We start from the raw sequence: 22465 nt of genomic DNA on the forward strand, positions 1-22465 counted from the left end.
ATACGGCTGAATTCTTTTTCTCAGCAAGGAACATCCCTGAGAAAGAGAATGCGCCCGAGGGTAGGCCTCTGAACGGCCCCCCTGGGGGCAGCTGTCTTTCACAGCCAAGGGATGAAATAAACCCTGGTCTCCTGTAGTGCTCCCAGGCTTATTAGGATGAGGAAATTCCTGCCTAATAAATTTTGGTCAGACAGGTTGTCTGCTCTCAAACTCTGTCTCCTGATAAAATGTTACCAATGACAATGTGTGTGGAAACTTCAGGAGCAATTTTAATTTAGCCTCATCCTGTGGTCCTGTGATCTTGCCCTGCTTCCATTTGCTTTGTGATATTTTACTACCTTGTGAAGCATGTGATCTCTGTGACCCATACCCTATTCATACACTGCCTCCCCTTTTGAAAATCGCTAATAGCCAGGCATGGTGGCTCACGCCTGTAATCCCAGCACTTTGGGAGGCCGAGGCAGGTGGATCACAAGGTCAGGAGATCGAGACCATCCAGGCTAACACGGTGAAACCCCATCTCTACTAAAAATACAAAAAATTAGCTGGGCGTGGTGGCGGGCGCCTGTAGTCCCAGCTACTCGGGAGGCTGAGGCAGGAGAATGGCGTGAACCCAGGAGGCGGAGCTTGCAGTGAGCCGAGATCGCGCCACTGCACTCCAGTCTGGGAGACACAGCGAGACTCTGTCTCAAAAAAAAAAAAAAAAAAAAAAAAAAAGAAAATCACTAATGAAAACTTGCTAGTTTTATGGCTCCGGGGCATCACGGAACCTGCCAACATGTGATGTCTCCCCCGGACACCTAGCTTTAAAATCTCTCTTTTGTACTCTTTCCCTTTATTTCTCAGACCAGCTGACACTCAGGGAAATAGAAAAGAACCCAAGTTGAATATCAGGGGTGGGGTTTCCCCCCATACGTGGGGCAACCTGCACAGGAGCCCCAGACCAAGAGATGCACAAGGGTGTAAAAAACATTTAGCACGGGTGTGTACACATGAAACCTTAGGGGCTTTGTGTACACACACGCTGACTGGCAACAGAGAAAGACGGAGCCCTGCAGGGGCTGGGAGGGCTGAGAGCTGCTGCGGGATGAAGTCAGGGTGGAAGTGAGGGTGTTCTCAAAGCTGTGCCAGCAAATTTAATAGTGTCTGCCCCACTGCAGTCCCACTGGTCAGCTCAGATGCTTTTCTTCAGGAGGGGCTCTGGCTAAGGAGTGTGACCTCTTGTGGCAGCCTCCCCCATGTGGCTATGGAGCCGCAGAGTTGGCCTTTTTGGGGCCACCCTCTAGACCCAGACTGCTTGCTTCCCAGTCCCATGCCTGGCAAACCAGGCTTCACTGCTAGAACAGGACAGACTCCCAGGCCAAGTCCCAGCTCCTTCACAGGGAAACAGGTGGAGAAAGAGGCCAGACTGGCATGGCAGGTCTTTTGTGCCAACACTATCATCTGCAACTCAGGCTCAGAAACACAGGCCAGAGGGCTGGCCTCCTGCTCAGGCCAGACTGTGTTGGGAAACACCCTGGCCTGTGGCCCTCCATCCTGCACCCGTGACCAACTCTTATGCCCCACACAACAGTGCTCCCTCCACACCCCAGGCCAGTCTCAGGCCCGTGTGCAGCAGTCCTCAAATGCCCAACAGGAAGACCTCATCCCCAGTCACCCATGCCACCTGGGCAGGGCCTGCCTCGTGACTGACTCACTCCAGCCCCAACTATGTACACTGAATGGTGAGACAAACCACCACCTCGCCATTCTCACGCAGAAATACGACTTTCTGCCAAGATGATGTTCACAATGAAGGATAATGTAAACCACAACTGGGCGGGGCTGAGCTCAGTCAAGGAAGGGAGGAGGCAGGCTGATGGCAAGAGGAGGGTAAGGGGCCACTTACCCTTTGAGCCAAGGGGCAGGGAAGGATTCTCCTGCTGGCCTGAAAGAGAACACACGGTCTGAGGTCAGCTCACAGCTCCCATTCCACAGAGCGGCCATAGGGGATCCCCTCAGCCAGGGCCTCCATGGGGAGCTCTTTCTGAGGGACTTTATTCCAGCTCTTCTGGAGCTTAGAGGCCTTGCCGCCCTGGTGGGCCCAAGAACAGCATTTCCAAGGCCTTCATATTTTAGGGATGGGGAGACGGCCCAGGGTCCTCAAGGGCAGGGCTTCCTGGGCTGAGGGGCCGCAGACTCACGGAAGCAGCGGAGCATGCAGGCCTCCTCAGAGCGGTAGCTGTTCTTATTGCCCCGGCAGCCTCCATAGATGAAGTTATTGCAGGAATTCCTCTCCACGTCAAAGTACCAGCGTGGGAAGGACGCACGGCAAGGTCCAGTGACTGCCTTGGCGGCACAGTATTCTGGGAGCAAGACAGGCCAAGGAACACAAATTAGTAGGGCCCGCAAGGAGGGGAAGCAAGCCAGAAAGTGCCTGAGGAGGCTCGCAGCTCCAGCTGACGGAGAAACATCTCTCTGGTAAAGAAGCCTGTAAATTACACCCAAGGCCAGCGCAGCGGCTCTGACGCGCTGCCCCACAGGTCCAGATGGCGGCTTCAGAGCTTTGAAGACTGCTCTCTGCCAGGTCCTGTCCTAGGCCTTTTACGTGCAGTGGCTGCGTCTCTATGAGACCTGTCTGGGGCCCTTCACTTTATGCGTGGGAATACTGAGGCAGGGTGGCAGCCACGGAGGCGGGGCGGCAGCCACTTGCCCACAGCCAAGCCGCTAGTGAGAGGGGCAGGGACAATGGACATCCCAGAGCCACGCACCAGGCTGTGCCTCTAAAGTGCATCTCCGCAGGCTCGGCCTCCTTCCTACTGGTGGGGGCATCCATGTGGGGCCTGTTACCTTGACTCCAACCCCAGGGGGCTGCCACCACCTGCGAGGGGAGCCCTGTGCTACAACTTCCTCAGTGGAAATCCGCAAGTGTCTCTCAATACCCAACTAAGAATACATGTTTTGCCCCACATGTAAGTTTCTTCGGAGTTTTTTTGTTTTTTGAGACGGAGTCTCACTCTATCACCCAGGCTGAAGTGCAGTGGCGCAATCTTAGTTCCTTGCAACCTCCACCTCCCAGGTTCAGCAATTCTCCTGCTTCAGCCTCCCGAGTAGCTAGGACTACAGGTGTGTGCCACTACGCCCAGCTAATTTTTTGTATTTTTAGTAGAGACAGGATTTCACTGTGTTAGGATGGTCTTGATATCCTGACCTCGTGATCCGCCCACCTCAGCCTCCCAAAGTGCTGGGATTACAAGCGTGAGCCACCGAGCCCGGCCTCTTTGGAGTTTTACCTTCATAGTTGAACATATCGCTGGAGTGGTCATCAGAATCCTGCCTTCTAGGAACTGAAACACAAACATCTGTGTTAGGGAGGCTGGGCCGGACACAGGACATGGGCCTAGCTAGGGCTGGGTCTGGAAGGGCCCACTGAGGAGTGTGGACACCACACCTTTAAAGAGGGATGTGGAGCCCCTTCCATGGCTGGCTCTGCCGCGTCACCCCAGCCCTAATTGGCTCTACGTACACACTGAGAGTGCTGGATGAGGCGGCCCTGCCGCCACCTCAGGGTTCCTATAGAAACCAAGCCCGCCATAGCTCCTAATGTGATAAGGAACACAGTCTTGTTCACACTTTCTAATACAGTGAGGGGCACATGTTCTGCTCCACCAGGATGGAAATCAGAGCAGGCGTGCGGCGGGGCTAGCAGAGGATAAACGGAGCCAGGCAGAGCAACGCCAGGACAGGCATGGGATTCCTGGCCTAGCAAAGCTGGAAAGTGACCACCCTAACGCCCCAGCATTCTGTTAGCCAGCCGGCCCAACAGCTGCTGAGCTACAGAGCACTCAGTGGGTTGCAGCTGATGGGGGTGTCCCATCCTCCAGCAGGAGTGCGATGCAGTCCCCCCTCCATGGCCGCCTCCCAGAGCCCATGGCCTGAGGCCTGACCCGAGGGTGCATTTGCTACCTGGTAGTGCATCGGGACCACTCACCCCAAGCGCCCGATGCAGAGTCCTTAAACCATAAAGGAGGAATGGGGCAGCGGCCGCCAGTACTACAAAGCAAGCTAACACACATCTTGAGATCATGCACTGCAGTGGCGGGGAGGCAGGGGTGGCAGAGGACAGAGGATGTCCACAAGGAAGGGGACAGCGATGGCAACAGGGAACAAAGGAAGCAGAGGAGGCAGAACAGGCAAACAGAAGGGTGGGTGGGGAGTGGGGCCAGCAGAGCAGCTGGAGGCCCACACAGCAGGGAGGGGCCTGAGCCTCGTGGGCAGCAGCAACCTCCATCCCCTGTCCTCCAGGAGGCGGCGGGGGCCGGCCAGGGAGTGCTGCAGGATGCCTGGCCCCTGTGTCCGCTGGACAGTGTAAACTCCCCCATGTAAGGGCGCCGGAGCCAGAAGCCGGCAGCCCAAGCAGAGCCCCCGGTTGCCAATTTTGAGTAAACAGAACCATGAGAGGGAAGCCTGTGACAGTTCCCAAATGACAAGTGTCCTTTCACAATGACCCATCCGGTGGCCTCACTCTATCACGGGTCTCTTTAAGAACCTACCACTTGGGACAGAGGAATCTGCTGCATTCCTGCTGGTGGCCAGGTCACCTGTGGCATTCTCTGCAAGGAGACAAACAGCATAGTGAGACAGTGCTTCTGAGACTGCCAGGGACAAAGAATGAGCTGGCCCTGTGTGCCTCTCACCACAGCATCCATTTCTCCTTTACATAGGACATTCAATGTACGTGCCAGACCACACTCGGAAATGAGGAAGCAAGACTGCCTCCTGAAGAGGAAACTTAAGATCAACTTGCAGGGAATCAGAGCAAAGATGTACACAGTGACCTCAAAAAGACAGTGACTTGGCCGGGTGTGGGGGCTCATGCCTGTAATTCCATTACTTTGGGAGGCCAAGGCAGGTGGATTACCTGAGGTCAGAAGTTCGAGATCAGCCTGGCCAACATGGTGAAACTTATTAAAAATACAAAAGTTAGGGCCGGGTGCAGTGGCTCACGCCTGTAATCCCAGCACTTTGGGAGTGAGGCGGGTGGATCACGAGGTCAGGGATTGAGAACATCCTGGCCAACACTGCGAAACCCCGTCTCTACTGAAAATACAAAAAATTAGCCGGGTGTGGTGGCGCACGCCTGTAGTCCCAGCTACTCAGGAGGTTGAGGCAGGATAATTGCTTGAACCCGGGAAGTGGAGGTTGCAGTGAGCAGAGATTGCACCACTGCACTCCAGCCTGGACAACAGAGTGAGACTCCGTCTCAAAAAACAAACAAACAACCCAAAAAGTTAGCCAAGCATGATGGCAGATGCCTGTAATCCCAGCTACTTGGGCGGCTGAGGCAGGAGAATTGCTTGAACCCGGGAGGCAGAGGTTGTGGTGAGCCGAGATCGCACTATTGACCACTGCACTCTAGTCTGGGCAACAAGAGCAAAACTCCATCTCAAACAAAGAAACAAATAAAACACAGTGACTGCCAGGGCCAAATAATCTGCTTAACTGTATCAAATCATCTAACTAATTTAACTGTAATCCCAGTGCTTTGGAAGGCTGAAGGGTGGGGGGCATCACTTGAGGCCAGGAGTTTGAGACCAGCTTGGGCAACATAAAAAGACCTCATCTGTTTGTGAGGGGGAGCGGGAACAAAACACTTTTTTTAAGGGTTAACATGATGAATTTTACACAGCGTTTATCTCCTACACTTTGTCCAAGATGGAGGGAACCCTGGCCTAGCCTGATGCTATTAAACGGTCACCTTGCAAACCAGCTCCCCTCATTCTGCCTCTCTCCATCAAGCAGTCTTCTGACAACTGGACTAGAGACTTGCCTATGCGGACTACAGACACGGGCCCGGGGACATGAGTGCCTGCTCCCCAGGGCGGTCCCAGTTCTCATGATGAATTAATACACTGGCATTCTCATTCTCACTTGCCTTCCCACAGAGCCTGCCTGGGAGAGAATATGCTGGCAAAGGACCCCAGGCACTAGCAACCCTGGCAGTGTTTAGCTCTTTACAGACTCACATGGGAGCGCCTCAAGAGACAGTCAGATGCCAATATGTGCTTTCTGGACCTGTGAGACAGGGCCAAACTCTAGGGAGACAGCTAACCTGCCTGCTCCCAGGAACACACAGCCACCCACGTCCCCTGGCTATGCTCACTGTCCACTGCCTGAGTTCTCAACACTTCAACTTCCTTCCTGAGGAGATAAGGAACAGCCAGGATGGACACATACATTTGTTAAAGGCAACTCTTGACTGGGACAGCTCAGAAAAGGTAGCAAAAAATATTTCTCCCAAGTCCTCCTTCATAATGAATCATAGTTGATGATACAAATACAGTAACTGGGTCAATGGTGGCTCACAGATACAACGCTAAGTCATCAAAAAAACATGTTAGGGAGAGTGCCACTGAAAATATTTTTATTTATTTTTTACTTAAAGGCCAGTGTAATTGTTTGTTTGTTTTTTCAGTTAAAGTGAAATGTTAGCTGGGCTCAGTAGCTCACACCTATAATCCTAGCACTTTGGGAAGCGGGCAGATTGCTTGAGCTCAGGAGTTTGAGACCAGCCTGGGTAACATGGTGAAACCCCATCTTTACAAAATACACAAAAAGGCCGGGCGCGGTGGCTCAAGCCTGTAACCCCAGCACTTTGGGAGGCCGAGACAGGCGGATCACGAGGTCACAAGATCAAGACCATCCTGGCTACCCCGGTGAAATCCCGTCTCTACTAAAAAATATAAAAAACTAGCTGGGCGAGGTGGCGGGCGCCTGTAGTCCCAGCTACTCGGGAGGCTGAGGCAGGAGAATGGCGTGAACCTGGGAGGCAGAGCTTGCAGTGAGCTGAGATCCGGCCACTGCACTCCAGCCTGGGCGACAGAGCGAGACTCCGTCTCAAAATAAATAAATAAATAAATAAATAAACAAAATGCACAAAAATTAGCCAGGTGTGGGGGTGTGCGCCTGTAGTCCCAGCTACTTGAGAGGCTGAGGCACGAGAATCACTTGAACCCAGGAGGCAGAGGTTGCAGCGAGCCAAGATCATACCACTGCACTCCAGCCCGGTGGGCGACTAAGCAAGAAAAAAAGAAAAAAGTGAAAATCTTTAACATAGGATTTGGATGGCCAAACCCTTGGGTCTCTGAACACTTGGGATGGAGCAGCCCCAAAGGGCCAACGTCTCATCACCATCGGCTCTCAGGAAGTCCTTGTCACTCAGCTGAGAGCCAGGGCACGCTGCTGGGGGGTTTAGGTTTTAATTTAAACTGTGAGGTTGTCAGGGTCAAAATTACCTTGATTCCACAGAACCCCTGGCAGGTGAGGGCCACAAAGAGGATAGATTCCAGGACGTATGTTTGTTTTAACTTGATCCATAACTTGGCTGGGTGAGCTATTCAAGTCATTTGTCCCACAATTAAAATAACCCAAATAGCGGCCAGGCGCGGTGGCTCACACCTGTAATCCCAGAACTTTGGGAGGCTAAGGCAGGCAGATCACCTGAGGCCAGGAGTTCGAGACCAGCTTGGCCAACATGGCGAAATCCCATCTCTACTAAAACTACGAAAATTAGCCAGGCATGGTGGTGGGCACCTGGAATCCCAGCTGCTCAGGAGGCTGAGGCTGCAGTGAGCTGAGATTGCTCCACTGCACTCCAGCTTGGGCAATAGAGCAAGATTCTGTCTCAAAATAAAATAAAATAACTCAAATACCCAGGGAACAAGAGGGGCAGCCCTGTTGGAGTGGATCAAAAAGCCTCTGCTCAAGAAGGCAAGGCTACTTCCTCATCGGTCTGCTCTGAAACTTGCACTTAGTAAAGAGGGAGAAAGGAAGCTGGGTCATGATGGCTCCAGCTCTGCCCTGTTGTTTTGCTGCCTTTCTGGGAAGGGGAGGAGTGAGGGTCTGCTGTGAAACCACTGTATGGCCACAGGGCATTCATACGGTGCCTATTTCTTCTGCTTTTTAAAACATCGCCCAGATTCCACTGTCAAGAACTAATAAAGAGAGGAAAGTATCCACATTCCAGTTAATAAATTGTCTCTAAATAGCAAAATCTGGCTGGGCACAGTGGCTCACACCTGTAATCCCAGCACTTTAGAAGGCCCAGGTGGAAGAATTGCTTGAGGCCAAGAGTTTGAGACCAGCCTGGGTAACATAGGGAGACCCATGTCTATAAAAAATTTCAAAATGAGCAAGGTGTGGTGGCGTGTGCCTGTAGTCCCAACTATTCAGGAGGCTGAGGTGGGAGGATCTGCTTGAGCCCAGGAAGTGGAGGCTGCAGTGAGACCCTGTTTAAAAAAAAAGCAGGGGCCAGGCATGGTGGCTCACGCCTATAATCCCAGCACTTTGTGGGGCCGAGGTGGGTGGATCACGAGGTCAGGAGATCGAGATCATCCTGGCTAACATGGTGAAACCATGTCTCTATTAAAAACACAAAAAATTAGTTGGGCGTGGTGGTGGGTGCCTGTAGTCCCAACTACTTGGGAGGCTGAGGCAGGAGAATGGCATGAACCCAGGAGGTGGAGCTTGCAGTGAGCCGGGATTGCACCACTGCACTCCAGCCTGGGCGACAGAGCAAGACTCCATCTCAAAACAGGAAAAAAAAAAAAAAAAAAAAAAAAAAGCTCTAACTACTACTGTCTTACCTGTAACAGCGGCACATTTCTTGAGGCACTCCTCCTTGCTCATGTAATTATTGCTGTTTCCATCACAGCCCCCATACACAAACAGCTGGCAGGATCCATCAGTGACATTGTACCACCACCTAGGCATGGAGGCCCGGCATCTGCCCACCACCTTCGACACTAGACAAAAGTCTGAAATGCAAAGCACAATCCCGTTAGCTTGGCAGGGCAATCCCGGCAATGAAGGACACACACAGACCTGTATACAGATACCCCAGGGGAACCAGAGCCTTGAGTTCCAGCAGTTCCTTTGTGAGCTGTTTCCCAAGCCCAGAACGCCAACAGGCCCACTCAGTGCTTCCTTCCTTGTATAAACACGTCGCCCAACAATAAAGACACCAACCCACCCACTGAACTGTATTTCAGTTGTATGTTTTGTCCCGTCCCCGTTATTGAAGACATGCACATCCAGTGTAGAAACATGACTTTATTTATTTATTTATTTTGGAGACAGAGTCTCACTCCATCGCCCAGGCTGGAGAGCAGTGACTTGATCTCAGCTCACTGCAACCTCCGCCTCCCAGGTTCAAATGATTCTTTTACCTCACCCTCCCGAGTAACTGGAATTACAGGCGTGCGCCACCATGCGGGGCTTTTGTTTTTTTTGTACTTTCAGTACAGATGGGGTTTCACCATGTTGCCCTGGCTGGTCTTCAACTCCTGAGCTCAGGTAATCCACCTGCTTCGCTTCCCAAAGTGCTGGGATCACAAGCACAAGCCACCACGCCCAACGGAAACATGACTTAAAAACAAAACAAAACAAAACAAAAAAACCCTGACTCCAAGACCCTTCTGGATACTGCCCCATCCCACAGGGCCAAGGGGAGCTTAGCGCTGAAAGGTCAGAGCCGGAGAAGTGAGCTTGGGAAGGAGAGGCGCTATCAGCGCCCTCGGTAGTCCTCACATGCAATTTTCCTGACCTTTCCTGTCCACTCTCTGCCCAGGCAGGCCACAGAATACTCAAATTACTGCAAGAGCCTCAGAAGGTAGCTTCTTTTTTTTTTTTTTTTTTTTTTTGAGATGGAGTCTCGCTTTGTCGCCCAGGATGGAATGCAGTGGCACCATCTCGGCTCACTGCAAGCTACGCCTCCCGGGTTCACGCCATTCTCCCGCCTCAGCCTCCAGAGTAGCTGGAACTACAGGCGCCTGCCACCATGCCCGGCTAATTTTTTGTATTTTTAGTAGAGACGGGGTTTCACCGTGTTGGCCAGGGTGGTCTCGATCCCCTGACCTTGTGATCCGCCTGCCTCAGCCTCCCAAAGTGCTGGGATTACAGGCGTGAGCCACCGCGCCCAGCTAGAAGGAAGCTTCTTAACTCTAGTGCCTACAGCCCAGCCCACGGCTCCAAAGATAACACAGGTCCTACCCCTGCGCCAGGGCTTGTTATAGCTCCTATCTGGACACACCAAGATGGGCCTGGGTTCCAAGGCACCCTCAAATCTGGCCCTACTTTAGTAAAAGGGAAACAAAAGCCAATATTATGAAATTTCAGCCAGAAACATTTCTTGCAAAAGGTTGGTAGGTCTCTTGAAAGGGAGACAGAAAATTGCTAGAAGCATCACCTGCACCAAAATAAGCCTTTCCACCAGAAGGACTGAAAGCAACCTGAAAAGAGACAGCCTGGCTGTGTGGCTCCGCGTCTGCTCCTGTACCACATTATCACCTCTCCCTAACCCTAGCCTTTACCCAGCTCTGCCTGTTCAGCACAAGGGCATTCCAGCTTGCACGGGGCCTGGCACAGGGTGCCTGATAAACATGTCTGCAATAAAAGCATCCCACAGCCAAACGCTTGCTTAGATGTTGTCATTGACTCCTCGCTACTTGTTTTCACGTTTGTTAGGTTTATTTCACCCACTAGGGATATATCTTCTGTTATGTCTCCCCAAATATGTCACAGTGATGGGCATGAAACCAGATGTTCCACAGAACACTAATCAACGGATAAAAAAGGTTGCTACTGTGCAAAACAAACACACACATACGTGCCTCCAAGGAAATCCCACCCACACAATAAATCACAGGTAAGTAGCACAGTAGAAAAAGCATCTTCTGAAGCACGAAATTCCCTATCATTTGAAAAAAGCTAACACTGAAAAGTCACCCATTAGAATGTACCTTATCTAGACACTTCATATGAATGGAAGTGTACAGTATGTCCATAAAAGGCAAATCAATAGACACGGGAAGTAGATGAGTGGTTGCTTGGTACTGGGGGTGGGACTGGGGAGTGATGGGTAAAGGGATCTTTAGGGGATGATGAAAATGTTCTAAAATTGGATTGTGGCAATAGCTGCACAGCTCTGTAGAAGGTGCTAAAAATCCTTGGATGATAATACTTAAAACGAGTGATTTTAGGATACACAATTTTTTTTTTTTTTTTTTTTTTTTTGAGACGGAGTCTCGCTCTGTCGCCCAGCCTGGAGTGCAGTGGCCGGATCTCAGCTCACTGCAAGCTCCGCCTCCCGGGTTCACGCCATTCTCCAGCCTCAGCCTCCCGAGTAGCTGGGACTACAGGCGCCCGCCACCTCGCCCGGCTAGTTTTTTTTGTATTTCTTAATAGAGACGGGGTTTCACCATGTTAGCCAGGATAGTCTCGATCTCCTGACCTCATGATCCGCCCGTCTCGGCCTCCCAAAGTGCTGGGATTACAGGCTTGAGCCACCGCGCCCGGCCCACAATTTTTTTTTTTTGAGACTGAGTTTCACTCTTGTTGCCCAGGCTGGAGTACAATGGCATGACCTCAGTTCACTGCAACCTCCACCTCCCGGGTTCAAGCTATTCTCCTGCCTCAGCCTCCCAAGTAGCTGGAATTACAGGCATGCGCCACACCTGGCTAATTTTGTATTTGTAGTAGAGACGGGGTTTCACCATGTTGGCCAGGCTGGTCTCGAACTCCTGACCTCAGGTGATCCGCCCATCTTGGCTCCCCAAAGTGCTGGGATTACAGGTGTGAGCCACCACACCCGGCCTATATAAGTGTTTTTGAGATAGGGTCTTCCTCTGTCACCTAAGCTGGAGTGCAGCTGCAGGACCATGGCTCACTGAAGCCTCGCCTCCTAGGCTCAAGTGATCCTCCCACCTCAGCCTCCTGAGTAGCTGGGACTACAAGCAGAAAAAAAAAAAAATTTTTTTTTTTAAATAGGGGCACCTTTTGTCCATTACACATCAACCAGAACCAGCTGGCTGTACACCTGGAATAGGTACAACATGCCAAAGGTCACAAAACACATAATCAACAACGTCCAGAGAAAACAGCAGGAGGAGGTCCTCTGGTGTGTGACTCCACCCAGCCCAACGCTGGGAGCAACACTGCCACCAAGAAGATGAGATGAAAGGGACCCACGTGGGACCCAGTTACAATCCAAAGCTGAAAACAGCATCAAGGCAGGAGCGCCCAACGGCTACAGAGGTGCCAGCAGCCTCTCCGCTGCCCTGCCACGCTGAGCCCTGGCGGCCAGCCACTCTGGCTGCTTTGTGTCCTAGCTTCCTGAGTAGTGTGAGACACAGTCTTTTTCCACAATAAACCTGAGGGGAATATTGTACACCTTAAATGGGTGAATCACATGACATGTGAATTACATCTCAAAAAAAAACAATAACCTGAGGGAGGGCCCACAACACCGGGTGCCCAGGCAGGAACCAGGAACCACCCGACACCACACCTGAGAATGAAGCAGGGTGACCCACAGTATCATGGCAGGAATTCGTTAACTTCGTAAGCAAGGGTGCCAGTTACACGTGGCATGTGCAGACGCCCGAGGGTGTGTAGAAGGAGAAAAAATGCCTATCGAGGGACGGATGGAAGCTACCTTGGTGAATTCAACCCTGCCCGCAACCTGGCCATCATCTTTATAGGCGCAGACATGCACTCTTGCCAGTGCCCTAGTGCTTAGGAGACACAGGAGCGCTGGCCACAGCTAACAGCGCACGGGATGATACATGAGACCTTAGCAGCAGGTGATGAATTTACAGTGAGAACATCACTGTATTCCATCAAGCAGGTTGCGTGTTGATGTGAATCAGCAAAACACCCTGGAAAGCAAGCGTCAATGGAACACGATGCTTGGAGTCAGAATAAAGTTAGTTTACTGTATGATTCCTAGGAACATTCTTGCCATCGGAATCTGTCAGGCAGACCAAATGCTCACATTAGCGGCTCAGGACAGCTCTTCCAGAGCACGGTCACAAGCTGTCCCTGAGATGCTTCCTTTCCGGGCTGCTGCTGTAAGCCAGCGCCTTTTCTAGCTTGGACGCTTTCTGTCCACATGCCGGGGCCTTCATGACAAGTCTTGCGAGCCTGGGAAGCCATTCTGTGTCTAGACAGTTGCTCACATCTGCTCTAAATATCACACATTGACTTAGTAGTTTAAAGTTTCAGAAAGCAGCCTTATTTTCAGGTTCCTTGGGTAAAGTAGGAAGGAAAGGCAGAACTTCACTGTTGTCCCGGGAAAATTTAGAAACATCTCTTTATGGCCAGGCACGGTGGCTCACGCCTGTAATCCCAGCACTTTGGAAGGCTGAGGTGGGCGGATCACCTGAGGTCAGGAGTTCAAGACCAGCCTGGCCAACATGGTAAAACCCCGTCTCTACTAAAAATACAAAAATTAGCTAGGCATGGTGGTGGGCACCTGTAGTCCCAGCTACTCGGGAAACTGATGCAGGTGAATCACTTGAGCCCGCGAGGCGGAGGTTGCAGTGAGCCAAGATCTTGCCATTGCACTCCAGCCTAGGTGACACAGCAAGGCTCTGTCTCAAACAAAAAAAAAAAAAAAAAAGAAAAAAAAAAAGAAAGTCTCTTTATTAAGAGAAAACTTGGACTAAAAATATGTCTGAAAGACAGATGTTGTTGTTGAAGCTGGGTAATGGTGCATGGGGGTTTATAAAACGTGTCACTGCTTTGTATACTGAAAATTCTTCTAATGAATTTTTTTTTTCCTTTTTTTTAAGATGGAGTTTCACTCTTGTTGCCCAGGCTGGAGTGCAATGGTGCAATCTCGGCTCACTGCAACCTCCGCCGCCCAGGTTCAAGCGATTCTCCTGCCTCAGCCTCCTGAGTAGCTGGGATTATAGGCATGCGCCACCATGCCCACTAATTTTGTACTTTTAGGAGAGACGTGGTTTTTCCATGTTGGTCAGGCTGGTCTCGAACTCCTGACCTCAGGTGATCCACCCGTCTCAGCCTCCCCAAGTGCTGGGATTACAGGCATGAGCCACCGCACCTGGCCAAAAAAAATTTTTTTTTTTTTTTTTACTCAAATTTCATTTGAGTAAAAGAGTTCTAGGCCGGGCGCGGTGGCTCAAGCCTATAATCCCAGCACTTTGGGAGGCCGAGACGGGTGGATCACGAGGTCAGGAGATCGAGACCATCCTGGCTAACACGGTGAAACCCCATCTCTACTAAAAAAAAAATACAAAAAACTAGCCGGGCGAGGTGGCGGGTGCCTGCAGTCCCAGCTACACGGGAGGCTGAGGCAGGAGAATGGCGTAAACCCGGGAGGCGGAGCTTGCAGTGAGCTGAGATCCGGCCACTGCACTCCAGCCCGGGCGACAGAGCGAGACTCCGTCTCAAAAAAAAAAAAAAAAAAAAAAAAAAGAGTTCTAAGTAGCAGATTAATTGGCTGAAGTTAGGTTCAATTAAGACTAAATTTAACCATGTCCTTACTGTGTTAAGACAAGCGTCTTTCTGTGCATATGGAAGGAAGCTCCTTGTTGAAGGCAAATCATCTCATCTTGTCACATGCTTTTACTAACTGAATTGTTTTTAAGCATCTATGATGTAAACTTTACTCTCAGGCCTGAGAGAAATGAAGTCATGAAAAGGGATTTTGTTTGCTCATTTGTTTTAATGGAGACAGTGTTCCTTCAGGAAACACATGCCATATAGTATTCACTTCCACCACAAATAACAACAATGCATTTTCTCATTCATTGTTCTGCAAAAACCTTGTATTTATTTATTTATTTTGAGACTCAGTCTCACTCTGTCACCCAGGCTGGAGTGCAATGGCATGATCACAGCTCACAGCAGCCTCGACCTCCTGAGCTCAAGCAATCCTCCCACCTCAGCCTCCTGAGTAGCTGGGACTACAGGCACGCACCACCACACCCGGCTTTTATTTTTTGTAAAGATGGGGTTCTCACCATGTTGCCCAGGCTGGTCTCAAGTGATCCTCCAGCCTCCGCCTCTGAAAGTGCTGGGATCATAGACATGAGCCACGGCACCTGGTTGCATTACTTATTGCCTTTGCCAAGCATGATGCCTGGCATATCACGTGCCCTACCTCTAATGGTCACAATAAAACTGTGAATCATGTAACAATATCCCCACTTTACAAACAAGAATGCTGAGACTCGAGGTGGTTAAAGTGAGGCAGGCAGCAGTGCCAGGATGAGTTTCCCATGGTCTGATGGGAGCCCAGGCACTAACATGACCCTTCAGACTGATGGGAAGAAAAAGCCGTTGCATCAACAGGCAGTAGGAAAACAGAACTGAGGTTGCCTAAAAGCCAAAACATTCCTCAGGGTCTTTATCACAATCTGAGGGCTCACCAAGGGCAGGCCCTCTGCCAGGCCTCTGTTTTCAGTCACACTCAATGACAGGGTCATGGACACCAACATACCAAAGGAAACGGCCAAGGCTGGGGGGAAATGGGTTGGACACATTTTTAGAAAGTTATTCCTTAATGAGGAATTCTATTATTATGAAATGACAAAATGCTATATTGGTCTTAGAATAGTATTGGGAAGCAATCATGAAAAACATGACTCAAGTGCTATTTTGTATGCTGACAAATGCTAGGGCAAAATTAAGTACATTTTGTATGTTTTCAAAACCGAGACAGACCAAGAGGAAAATGCTGAAAGGAACCAAATTTGGATGAACTCATAAGCTTCAGAATACCTAAGCAAAAGTAGAATTCCTGCCTTTAGGGAAGAATAACTTTCTTTCGGAAAAGCATCAGAAATGGCTAAAGTCACACATTATCCGAAATATGAACCTCACTTAGAAAATCCTGGCAGGCATTCTGAATGTCAGCTACAGCAAAACTGCCAAACAAACTGGTCTTTGTGAGTGTCTTGGAAAACTGGTTTCTCTGGTTCTGAAGTCACTAGAGCTTTAACCAAGACGATCAGCCGGTGACTAAGACATCTACAGTCTGCTGGATCAATCTGCCGTCACCTTCTAAGGAGGACATTATAGAGTTCTGAGGGGTCCCAAGTACTGCCAATCTCATCTAACTTTATAGGCTTAAGAAGAGAGTACTGGGCCAGTGGCTCACATCTGTAACCCCAGTACTTTGGGAGGCTGAGACGAGCCAATTACTTGAGCTCAAAAATATTTTAAAAATGAGCCGGGTGTGGTGGTGTGCACCTGTGGTCCCAGCTACTTGAGAGGCTGAGGTAGGAGGATCACCTGTGCCGGGAGGCAGAGGATGCAGTGAGCTGAGATTGCGCCACTGCACTCAGGCCTGGGTGACAGAGACGCCGTCTCAAAAACAAAAACAGTTGAGATAGTACCTAATCATTTTCCAAAAATGCGTAACTGCAGCTGTGTCTACTTTGCAAAGTAAGTACTTTAATGAAATACTTCAAATATGCTGACGAATACAGAAAATACCCCATGTCTTGTATATCCACATCTCAGTGTCAACAAATTCTAACATTCTCAAGGACTAAAACATAGAGTAGGCTGGCCAGGCAGATCACCTGGAGTCAGGAGTTCAAGACCAGCCTGGCCAATAAGGTGAAACTCGGTCTCTACTGAAAAATACAAAGATTAGCAGGGCATGGAAGAGCACGCCTGTAGTCCCAGCGACTCAGGAGGCTGAGGCAGGAGAATCACTTGAACCCAAGAGGTGGAGGTTGCAGTGAGCCGAGATCGCGCCACTGCACTCCAGCCTGGACAACAAAGCGAGACTTCGTTCTCCAAAAATAAATAAAAAAAACATGGATAGAGAGGAAACCCTTTGCATACCCCTCATTCAATCACATTTGCTCTGCCTCTTCCAAATTAACCCCCTACCATCTTGAACTTGGCGTTTTCTTTTATTCATGTTTTTATATCCATTAAAACAAGCTTTTTGGTTTGTTTTGAGATGGAGTCTTGCTCTGTCGCCCAGGCTGGAGTGCAGTGGTGCAATCTGGGCTTGTGCAAGCTCCGCCCCCGGGTTCACGCCCTTCTCCTGCCTCAGCCTCCCGAGTAGCTGGGACTACAGGCGCCTGCCACCATGCCTGGCTAATTTTTGTATTTTTAGTAGAGATGGGGTTTCACTGTGTTAGCCAGGATGGTCTCGATCTCCTGACTTTGTAGTCCACCCAACTCGGCCTCTCAAAGTGCTGGGATTACAGGCGTGAGACACCATGCCTGTCCCCAAAACAAGCTTATTTTTAAAACAAGCAAAAATAACTTTCCTAGAGTTCTAGTTATTGACACACTCCCATGAGTGCTATGAGCTGAGGCACAAGAGCTTCTTGCCTCACCACGTGCAGAACAGGAAAGGCCAAAACCACTCCTGAAATGCTTCTCCTACTCCTCCTCCCACCTATCTTTTTTCTAGAACAAGGGTCTGCAAATGTTTTCTATAAGGGGCCAAATAGCAAACACAGGCAGCAACTGGCCTGCCCGTCAGCGTGTGATCACACAAAGCAATCTCATAATCAGTGGGAAAAATGATACTGCTCAACGACATTTAAAAATTTTTGTCAGCTGGGCACGGTAGCTCTTGCCTGTAATCCCAGCACTTTGGGAGGTCGAGGTGGGTGGACTACCTGAGGTCAGGAGTTCGAGACCAGCCTGACCAACATGGAGAAACCCCCACCTGCACTAAAATACAAAATTAGCTGTGCATGGTGGCACGTGGCTGTAATCCCAGCTACTCGGGAGGCTGAGGCAGGAGAATCGCTTGAACCCAGGAGGTGCAGGTTGCAGTGAGCCGATCCACTGCACTCCAGCTGGGCAACAAGAGTGAAGCTTCATCTCTCAAAAAAAAAAAAAAAATTTTTTTGTCAAGCTGGGCATGGTGGCTCATACCTATAATCCCAGCACTTTGGGAGGCCAAGGCAGGAGGATCATTTGAGGTCACAAGTTCAAGACCAGCCTGGGCAACACAGTGAGACCCTGTCTACAAAAAATAAAAAAATTTTTTGGCCAGGTGCAGTGGCTCACACCTGTGGTCAGGATTTCGAGATCACCCTGGCCAACATGGCAAAACCCCATCTCTACTAAAAATACAAAACTTAGCCAGGCGTGGTGGCACGTGCCTGTAGCCCCAGCTACTCGGGAGGCTAAGGCAGGAGAATCACTTGAACCTGGGAGGCAGAGGTTGCAGTGAGCTGACATCGCGCCACTGCACTCTAGCCTGGGCGACAGAGCAAGACCCTGTCTCAAAAAAATAAGAAAAAAAAACCAAAACAAACTCTATTGGCTATAAATGCAGAGTAACAAAACAAAACAAACAAAAGAGTATTTATTTAGCATATTGTAAGTTAAAACATTAGAAACATTTAGGATTACAGTGTTAATTTCTTTGCAAAAGAATTTCTTTTTTTTTTTTTTTTTTTTTTTTGAGACAGAGTCTCGCTCTGTCGCCCAGGCTGGAGTGCAGTGGCTGGATCTCAGCTCACTGCAAGCTCCGCCTCCCGGGTTCATGCCATTCTCCTGCCTCAGCCTCCCGAGTAGCTGGGACTACAGGCGCCCGCCACCTCGCCCGGCTAGTTTTTTTGTAGTTTTAGTAGAGACGGGGTTTCACCGTGTTAGCCAGGATGGTCTCGATCTTCTGACCTCGTGATCCGCCCGTCTCGGCCTCCCAAAGTGCTGGGATTACAGGCTTGAGCCACCGCGCCCAGCCGCAAAAGAATTTCTAAGGGGAGTTTGAACCGTGCTTGTGGTCTTCTCACCATATAACTTATGACACAATGCAAGCATCATTTCTACACCTTTTCTAGCAACTGCCAAACACTTTTCTAGATCTGGATCAGCTTTCAACGTTTTATCCTTTGCTCTTTCAATGTCACAAAATTGCTCTGAGAGCTGCTTCACAGAAGAGGCTTTGCCAGCGTTGCTTCCTCTGGGCCACCATCCAGAAAGTTACAACTGCCACCCTCATTTCTGTGGACAAGAAGCCTTCACAAGCTCCCCTGGCTGCAGATCCAGAGTCTCTCCAATGGCAGAGGGAAGTGCAACACCTCCCGTAAGCTGGTCTACCACTCCATTGTATGTTTTTTTTTTTTTTTTTTTTTTGAGACGGATTCTGGCTCTGTCGCCCAGGCTGGAGTGCAGTGGCTGGATCTCAGCTCACTACAAGCTCCGCCTCCCGGGTTTACACCATTCTCCTGCCTCAGCCTCCCGAGTAGCTGGGACTACAGGCACCTGCCACCTCACCCGGCTAGTTTTTTGTATTTTTTAGTAGAGACGGAGTTTCACCGTGTTAGCCAGGATGGTCTCGATCTCCTGACCTAGTGATCTGCCCGTCTCGGCCTCCCAAATTGCTGGGATTACAGGCTTGAGCCACTGCGTCTGGCCTGTACTTTTTTTTTTTTTTTTTTTTTAAGACAGTCTCACTCTGTTGTCCAGGCTGGAGTGCAATAGCACAACCTCGGCTCACTGTAACCTCTGCCTCCCGGGTTCAAGTGATCTCCTGCCTCAGCCTCCCGAGTAGCTAGGACTCCAGGAGTGCACCACCACACCTGGCTACTTTGTGTATTTTCAGTAGATAGGGTTTTGCTGTGTTGGCCAGGCTGGCCTCAAACTCCTGACCTCAAGTGATCTGCCTACCTCGGCCTCCCAAAGTGCTGGGATTACGGGCATGAGCCACCTTAGTGAAAAACACCGCAGGACACCTTTCCTAAAAACAACTAACATCACTAAAAACAACTCTCCTCTTTTAATTAAAGACACTTGGAATTCTAAGGATAGTAACCAAGGAGAAATTATTTGCTATAAAAATCCCCAAACATTAGAAAAGCATACTTTACACAGAAAAGTAGGATAGGCTACAGGCCACTCCTTAGTATCAAAAAGCAAAGAAAGCTCTGAAGAGTCATTTAATCCAAGAGTTTCAAAGAACAGGGGCAACTATTACCACATCCACAAAGGTTCTGGTGTTCACAGACCTTCAACAGCTAAAAATGCATCGTTGAGACATTTTGCTCGTGCTAGCTAAATGGCTTCTGAGACGTCCACACAAGGGAATACTCAGAACGGTTTAAATACACGGTCGGCTGATCAGCAATGGAAAACAGGATAAAATGAAATACACAAATGTGTATGTGTATGTGCCAGGACAGAAAAACGAGTAAGAGGGAAGAAAAAGCAAAAGAATGGCTTATGGCCGGGCGCGGTGGCGCAAGCCTGTAATCCCAGCACTTTGGGAGGCCGAGACGGGCGGATCACAAGGTCAGGAGATCGAGACCATCCTGGCTAACACGGTGAAACCCCGTCTCTGCTAAAAAATACAAAAAAACTAGCCGGGCGAGGTGGCGGCGCCTGTAGTCCCAGCTACTCGGGAGGCTGAGGCAGGAGAATGGCGTAAACCCGGGGGGCGGAGCTTGCAGTGAGCCGAGATCGCGCCACTGCACTCCAGCCTGGGCGACAGAGCGAGACTCGTCTCCAAAAAAAAAAAAAAACCAAGAATGGCTTATATATTAAAAAGCTTCAGGCCGGGCGCGGTGGCTCAAGCCTGTAATCCCAGCACTTTGGGAGGCCGAGACGGGCGGATCACGAGGTCAGGAGATCGAGACCATCCTGGCGAACACGGTGAAACCCCGTCTCTACTAAAAATACAAAAAACTAGCCGGGCGAGGTGGCGGGCGCCTGTAGTCCCAGCTACTGCGGAGGCTGAGGCAGGAGAATGGCGTAAACCCGGGAGGCGGAGCTTGCAGTGAGCTGAGATCCGGCCACTGCACTCCAGCCTGGGCGACAGAGCCAGACTCCGTCTCAAAAAAAAAAAAAAAAAAAAAAAGGCTTCAGGATGCATGTATTAATTTACCTTTAGAGAAAGGTACTAGAGGAAGGAAAGAGGCCGTTATGTGGTTTTTCATTTTTTCTTTTTTCTTTTTTTTTTTTATTTTTGAGACAAAGTTTTGCTCTTGTTGCCCAGGCTGGAGTGCAATGGCACGATCTCAGCGCACCGCAACCTCCGCCTCTGGAGTTCAAGAGATTCTCCTGCCTCAGCCTCCCAAAAAATTAGCCCAGCTAATTTTTTTTTTTTTTTTTTGTATTTAGTAGAGACAGGGTTTCACCATGTTGGTCAAGTTTGTCTCTATCTCAAAAAAAAAAATAACAAAAAAACAAAAAAACACCCGGGCGTGGTGGCATGTGCCTGTGGTCCCAGCTACTCAGGAGGCTGAGGCAGGAGAATTGGTCGAACCTGGGAAGCAGGGGTTGCAGTGAGCTGAGATCATGCCACCGCACTCTGGCCTGGATGACAGAGCGAGATTGTCTCAAAAAAAAAAAAAAAAAAAAAAGAAAGAAAAAGAAAAAAGAAAAAAAATTAGGCAGGGCGTGGTGGCTCACACCTGTAGCACTTTGAGAGGCTGAAGGGGGAAGATGCCTTGAGGCCAGGAGTTTGAGACCAGCCTGGGAAACACAGTGAGACATCATCTCTACAATTTTTTTTTTTTTTTTTAATTAGCTGGGTGTGGTGGTGTGCATCTGCAGTACCAGCTACTCAGGGGGGCTGAGATGCCTGGGTAGTGGAGGCTGCAGTAAGCAATGATTGTGCCACTGCACTCCAGCCTAGGTGACAAAGAGAGACCCTATCTCAAACAATGAGAAAAAAGGGCCAGGCGTGGTGATGCACCCCTGTAATCCCAGCACTTGGGGAGGTCAAGACAGGTGGACTGCTTGCGCCCCAGACACTTTTTACAATGGAAGGAGGTGCTCTCAACGGCTACCCTGAGACATATAGTAGCATGAACTGGAATTGTCCAGACTGACTGGGGATATAGTTCTTGTCCTCCCAGGGTTTGCAGTTAAACTGGAGCCACAAAACTCAGTTGGATAGAGAAAAATCACAGAAGGGCTAGGCGCGGTGGCTCACACCTGTAATCCCAGGACTTTGGGAGGCCGAGGCAGGCAGATCACGAGATCAGGAGGTCAAGACCATCCTGGCAAACATGGTGAAACCCCATCTCTACTAAAAATACAAAAAATTAGCCAGGCCTGGTGGTGGGCGCCTGTAGTCCTAGCTACTCGGGAGGCTGAGGCAGGAGAATGGCATGAACCTGGGAGGCAGAGCTTGCAGTGAGCTGAGATCATAGTACTGCACTCCAGCCTGGGCCACAGGGCGAGACTCCATTTCAAAAAAAAAAAAAAGGGGGGGGGGGGCCGGGCTCAGTGGCTCACACTTGTTAATCCCAGCACTTTGGGAGGCTGAGGCGGGCGGACCACAAGGTCAGGAGATCGAGACCATCCTGGTTAACACGGTGAAAACCCCTCTCTACTAAAAATACAAAAAATAAAATAAAATAAAATAATTAGCTGGGCGTGGAGGCGGGTGCCTGTAGTCCCACCTACTCGGGAGGCTGAGGAGGGAGAATGGCGTGAACCCGGGAGGCAGAGGTTGCAGTGAGCCGAGATCATGCCACTGCACTGCAGCCTGGGTGACAGAGCAAGACTCCATCTCAAAAAAAAAAAAAAAAAAGGAAAAAGGTAAAAGATTATAATCACACCCTCAATTCAAAGAGCTTGTAAGCTATGCTTTGGTATAGGGGAGTGACACAATAAGGAAGAGTCATTTGGCAAAAGTGTGTAGGGCAGATTAGAGAAAAAAGCCTACACCCTGAGCTGTTCCAGCAAAGGA

At 49.9% G+C, this 22465-nt stretch overlaps 1 protein-coding gene across 3 annotated transcripts in view; it reads right to left on the reverse strand.

The window, feature by feature from the left end:
• SPINT2 (serine peptidase inhibitor, Kunitz type 2) overlaps window positions 1-22465 on the reverse strand; it is a 34767-nt gene that overhangs the window by 1362 nt on the left and 10940 nt on the right. For 2 of the 3 annotated variants that reach the window (XM_007996660.3, XM_037991616.2), the window contains exons 2-6: window positions 8625-8795; window positions 4533-4592; window positions 3273-3326; window positions 2184-2345; window positions 1889-1927 (exon numbers count right to left, since the gene is read on the reverse strand). In XM_007996660.3, the coding sequence (XP_007994851.1) occupies window positions 1889-1927; window positions 2184-2345; window positions 3273-3326; window positions 4533-4592; window positions 8625-8795 (486 nt within the window). The remainder of the gene's footprint in view (window positions 1-1888; window positions 1928-2183; window positions 2346-3272; window positions 3327-4532; window positions 4593-8624; window positions 8796-22465) is intronic. The other variant, XM_007996663.3, reaches the window with a different exon arrangement.

This window comes from Chlorocebus sabaeus, chromosome 6 (assembly GCF_047675955.1).
Source record: "Chlorocebus sabaeus isolate Y175 chromosome 6, mChlSab1.0.hap1, whole genome shotgun sequence".
In the NCBI taxonomy this organism is placed as follows: Eukaryota; Metazoa; Chordata; class Mammalia; order Primates; family Cercopithecidae; genus Chlorocebus; species Chlorocebus sabaeus.